Raw genomic sequence first — 6,000 nt, 5'->3', positions numbered from 1 at the left:
GGAACAGCATTAATGAAAGAGTTTTTCTTTTAAAAGATTAAATCTACTTTTGTTGATAAAAGTAATTTTTTGAAAATACTCACAAACGAAACTTATTCTAAAGTTTTTTTTTTTATTGATGTTCGCGTTCGAGAACGTTGACGTTCAAAAGGCTAAAAATACGGTCAAAAACCGTCTCAAATAAGCGTTTTAATGTTTCAATAAGATAACTGAAAATAAAAAGTTAGTCTCTAAATATAAATCTATCCCGTTAAAAGCGAAGCAAACAAACAGGTGAAATCTTTTCCCCTATGGATAAAATAGTTGAGCGCATTAAGAAAAAATACTAGTAAATAAAGCAATAAAATAATATTTTCACTTTTTATTTTCAAGGGAGAATAGCTCGACTTATTTCATAAGCAGCAGTTTTAAATTTCGAAAAAAAAAAAAAACTTACTAGATAACGGACCTCCTTCCCTTGGTATTTTGTAGTACAAAATACCCTAGGCATTGCCCAAAATGCAAAGAAATTCCGAGAGTCGACTGAACATGGAACACAAAATTGAATAATCCATATGATATAACTGATCGTAAATATATCAAGATAATAGTGATGTAAAAATATCAGTAACTTCAGTGTTAATTTATAGCAGCGGAGTTATTATTTTTGATATATTTTGACTATTATAATATTTTTTATTTCCTTCTTTAACTTACTTTTTTCGTTTCGCATTTATTTTTAAACAGTAAAAATAACATGAATAGAAAAATGTATTCTTTTAAATCAGTTTCTATCTTAGAAAGACTAGGAAGAACAAATTTATTCATTTCTAGAAGGATAATGGCAAAATAAGCCGTACTATTTCAACTTTCAAAGAAATAATAGTATAATTAACAATGTACGTGAATTCACACATTGACCTATAATACACCATAAAACACCTTTTCCTTTAAAGTAACAAATTAAATCAAAACTTTATATCTTTCACTATTCTTTTAAAGCCTTATATCAATGTTCGTTTTGTAAATGAATTTAATTATCTATAGAGGAAATATTTAGATTTTAGATGAAAATTATGCGCAAGGAAAGAGCATTCTTCTCATATTTAGGTTTATAAAAACTAAAAGTTTGAAATTTAGCTTTTATTTACGTTTTTATAATTCTCTGGATATTTTATAATCCTAGATTATTATTAATAATCTTGATCATAGACTGGGAATTGAGTAAGTTTTACCGCTACATCAATATATATAAATAAATAAATCTGAAATTTTATACTAATAACAAAACAATAAAATATAATTTTAAAAGAAATTCCTTAAGGGTTCTTATTGCGGCGACATCTGTCCCGGTAGATTTTGAAAACTTGTACGTTTTTTTTTTTTTTTTTTTTTTTTTTTTTTTTTTTTTTTTTTTTTTTTTTAAGAATGCAATATTTTGACTGCACTTCATTTGAAGCAACTAAAGTTGTTCATATAATTATTAACTAAATATAATTTAATGTAACTTATTTATTTCTTGGGAACTTTCAAGTTAAATAGAATAAATTATCAATTCTATTGCAGTTTCTGGTTCCAAGGGTTCAGCACACAAACTTTTTAAAAATATATAATTTTCCACTAGATTTTGTTGTACGGTTTAGTTGTGTATAACTAAAAAGACAATAATTTATAAAGTTATAATTGTAAAAATGAATATTCTCAACATAAATTATTATTGACCGAAGCGACCGAGTCACACCTCATGATTCAACCAGGCCGGATGCTTCATTCTATCCCTTCTTTGTAGGGCGGTTTTTACTACAGAGAAAAAAAAAACTTTCCGATTTGTAAACCATTTCAAATTTACCATTAACTACGAATTTCAACCAAACTTCGAGTTTTCAGTATTTATACCAGTAACGTCTCCCTTCAGTAATGTACGCATTCATTTTAATGCAAATATTACTGATGTTTATAACAATGAAATTTTGAAAATATTTAGTACAAGAAACAAGAAAAGTTTTGAATTTTAAGAACTTAAATTATTAATTTTTAGTGTATTTTTGGTCACTATTGTTGCAAGCCAAAAGATAATCAAAGAACGAAATTAAGATATTTCTTCTATGGTCGAGAGAGAGAATCCAGAATCATCTCTTCAGTTGTCATATATCTTAGAAGTAATGTAATGTATTAGAAAAATATGGATAGCATGTTTTATGTTGTGAACTGTCAATAAATAGTAAAATACTTTCAATTTCATGTTGTAGTCGAAAGTTTATACTATCAATAGCTCAATATCATTATTTTCGTCTGAAATGTTCTTCTATTAACTTAGCTCATAGCAAGTTGATGAAAACTATGAAAAATAAAAACGAAATACCGAAAATTTTCTTATAATATTCGCTTTTTCGACAAAGGCTTATGTTTAGGCTAAGAGAAAAAACATAAGAAAAAAATATCCCATACCAATTTGAACTGAAGTGTCGATGGAGCTAAAAGAGCCGAGGTCCCCCCTAAAGGGAAAAGAAATTTGAGAGGTATTTTTCTAAAGAGGGTGTCTTCAAATATTTTTGAGAGAACCTCCAATAGCTGTACATCGTTATGCCTTTTTCAACGAAAAAAAGAGAGCAGTACACATCATAAAAAAATTTAAATGGCCCTTTAAGTTTTGGAGAAATTTAAAATGATGGTTTATTCGAATTACAGAATTTTTTGGTCCGAAGTTTGCTGTTCACACAGCTGCGTTTGGACAGAAGATAACATAAACTTTTTGCAGGGGACACATTCGACCTTGATCTCAATTCTGAGAAAACATTTTCTTCTAAGACCGTGTAAGCAAGGGAAGGAAACACGAAGCGAACAGCGAACCCCAACTAAGATTTATCACCCCCGTCCGAGTGGTCAGAAAGATGATGGAGGGATTTGAATGGGATGGATCGTCGTTTTAATGAGTTTTGTTAGTTGGAGGTGAGGAGTAATAAGATACAGGAAATAAGAAAAAGAAGAAGTAGAGGGCAAAACAGGCAAGTTACACGGTCAGCGAGCAGTGTGGGAATCAACTGACTTTCAGATGGTTCCTCAAATGTTATAGATAAGGAAGTTTTTGCTGGACATGGGGTGTCATTTTTCTGTTCGTTTACGTGGTAGATCAGTAGCTCTATTTTGGCCCAAAATCCTTTTTTTTTTCTTTTTTTTTTGTCACAAATGAGTAAAACAGGAATTTTTTGTATGCGCATTTATTATTCTCAAATATTGAGGGGGACTTTTGACGAGTTCAAAATAATGAGGGGGAAGTGTCCCCCCTGTTCCCCCGTGCCAACGACGCCCGTGAATATCGTAACGATTGGAAAAACCATGTTCGACTTCCTCCCTACTAGCAAAATTTCTTGCTTCAATCTTGACAGATCTTGATATTATACTGACGGCGTTAATATTGACGTGTTTCATACTGCATAAAGCTTGCATAAAGATTAAAAAGCAATATTACAATAACAACACGTATGCAACATTGCATTCATCTTAAAATATCAATATTGATATTACCTTACAATAACAACATTGCATACATGTTGACGCCGTCAAGATGTATTGATTTCATGCTGGTCGCCGTCAAGGTAATTAGTACACAATAGAACAGGTGGACCTTCGTTGATACTTGCGCATGCGCACTTGCGCACAGTTTTTTCTACACAGCGTCCCTCGCATTGCTGGCACATCTTCCTCCTTCGACCTACGATTCAGTCGGTTCAGAGGAGCTGCACGTAGCGTTGGCGTTGAGTTCTTTAGGCTTCGTTAAGTTGGTTGCTTAGTTAGTAGTGTGGAATAGTATTGTTTTAAGAATAACTTAGGAATGACTGATAACTGCATTTGTTTATTAATATAGTACTAAACAAGTCATATCGCAGAAGATGTGCGATCAATGTTAGAAATGGCCGAAAATAACTTTTTTCGTCCCTAGACTTTGAAACAAAGGACATGAAGCCCAGAATTTCGTATTATCACTTCAATCTCATGAGTAAGATTAATTTTATTCAGTGGTTATTTATGTTATTCTTTAAGATAAATTCATGTGTTTTGTCCATGGGATATTTTCAATGCTGACATCCATTTGGAAATGTACTTTATTGTATTTATTTACTTATTTATTATTTTGCTTTCTTTACTCTTAAATGTGTTATAAAAACTTCCGGAATTATTCCTAACCAGGCATTTTATGTCTTTACAATACAATTCGAAGCACGAATTTAAAAAATAAGTCAAGTATTACGCAAAACGAAGAAACTCATTTTTTAAATTAAATTGCGAGTACTATTAATACTTTTCTATGAATTTCCGATCAGATGTCAGCTTTAAGGAAATATTCTTAGGCTAGAAAACTATCTTGAAGAATAACAGAAATAATTAAAGAATGAAATTTAATTCTCGAGTTTAAAGTGAAAATAATACAAATAAATAAATAGATAAAACACCTTGCAAACGTGCTGATTTCATACTGTCATGTCAATGTATCCTGACATTTTCCTGTCATATCAATACGTATGCAATATTACAAAAGCAAGATCATCTTGCCTGGACCTTGATTTCATGCTGTCATGACAACATCTTGATATTATCCTGTCATATCAATACGTATGCAATATTACAAAAGCAGCCTACCTTGATATTTTCCTGATATTATGCTGCATACACCTTGTCAGTCAATATTGTGGCAGCCTGCTGACAGCATAAATGGAGTAACATAACAACATTGAGGCAGCATTAATGCAAGATGATTTTTTTTACATGTCAACCTTTATGCAATACTAAGGCAAGATATTTTGCTTACGGAGCAAGTGCTGCCTTTTATTACAGACCAAGGGGCAAACAAGACCGTGGTAGGCCCAGGAAGCGCTGGGGCGACAAAGAAGCCGGAACAGGCTATATGCCTAATCCTTGAAGAAGAAGAATGAGTAGATCTTTATAATGACATCCTAAAATGACCATTTCGTTTTTTATGGATATGCTTCGTATTACCGTCCACTTTTGAAAACAAGAAACTCAACGAGAAGAGTTCTACCACAATCAATGATTTCGAAAAATATAATTTGAATTCAGGACTTGAAAATTCAAATGATTTTTTTTTCCTGCACATTTTGTTAAGCTTTTTATATGCATTGGAGAAATGTGCACTGGAAAGAAGAAGCCATTGTTTCTTGAATCCTCAACAATTTTTGCACTTAGACGTCAAATGTAATATAGTGTTAAGATTATTTATTTGCATTTGTTTTGCCTGACTTATCTGGCAACGTAATAAAAATTCGTCTGTGTTTACTTTTTAAACAAATTTTTTTTGTGACACGGTTTAAATCTCTGAATGTGTTATGTTAATTAAATTATTAATTTTAAGCAATGAATGCTATAATTTTTAATTTTATTTTGTTTATTTTTATATAATCTTTACCATTGATCAGTACTTGAGGTATTACTGCTTTTACTTCCATGTTTTGAAATTTATAGCTTCGCTGAGTAAATAACATTTCATTCATCTAATTGCAAAATGTTTAATTTTAGATCCGAAAAATGGATTTTGAAAATTTTGAGATTCCAAAAAATCTGGAAGTCCATCCTTTAGGCGACAATGGTGAAATGGAAATTTTACCGGCTAGCGAGAAAAACATTTTAAGCTGCTCGGTAAATATTTTTGCAATCTTTACAGTTGAAGAAAACAGTTCTCTTTTTGAACTTCTAACAACTTTTATTTTTTGCATGTTCATAGCGTCTTCCGTGCGGTCTTCCACCAGTTTTACCGGACACTAATGCAATGCTAAATTCATTCTTGGAAAATCCTGAAAGATTGCCTATTCTACATTTAGATGCTGTTCAAAAGTAATTTTCAATTTATTATTGCTTTCTTGATAATTTTCATAAAAGAACTTAAAGAATTTTATCCAGAATTTGAAAATAATATCGATAAATGTTTAAAAAATTGTTGATTTAATCATTTGCATTGAGTTATAGGGTTAGATGTGATTTTAAATCTCACATGCATTTTCCCCGTTG

General features: G+C 31.0%; 1 protein-coding gene across 1 annotated transcript in view; it reads left to right on the top strand.

Moving 5' to 3' along the window:
• Positions 1-5,283: 5,283 nt before the first annotated feature.
• The window catches only part of LOC129221292 (SKI2 subunit of superkiller complex protein-like), a 43,146-nt gene continuing 42,429 nt past the window's right edge, over positions 5,284-6,000 (top strand). The window contains exons 1-3 of the mRNA XM_054855751.1: positions 5,284-5,419; positions 5,512-5,631; positions 5,717-5,826. Coding sequence (XP_054711726.1) covers positions 5,521-5,631; positions 5,717-5,826 — 221 coding nt within the window. The 5' untranslated portion in view covers positions 5,284-5,419; positions 5,512-5,520. The remainder of the gene's footprint in view (positions 5,420-5,511; positions 5,632-5,716; positions 5,827-6,000) is intronic.

This window comes from Uloborus diversus, chromosome 4 (genome assembly GCF_026930045.1).
Source record: "Uloborus diversus isolate 005 chromosome 4, Udiv.v.3.1, whole genome shotgun sequence".
Lineage (NCBI taxonomy): Eukaryota > Metazoa > Arthropoda > Arachnida > Araneae > Uloboridae > Uloborus > Uloborus diversus.
This window is presented reverse-complemented; position numbering and strand designations above follow the sequence as displayed.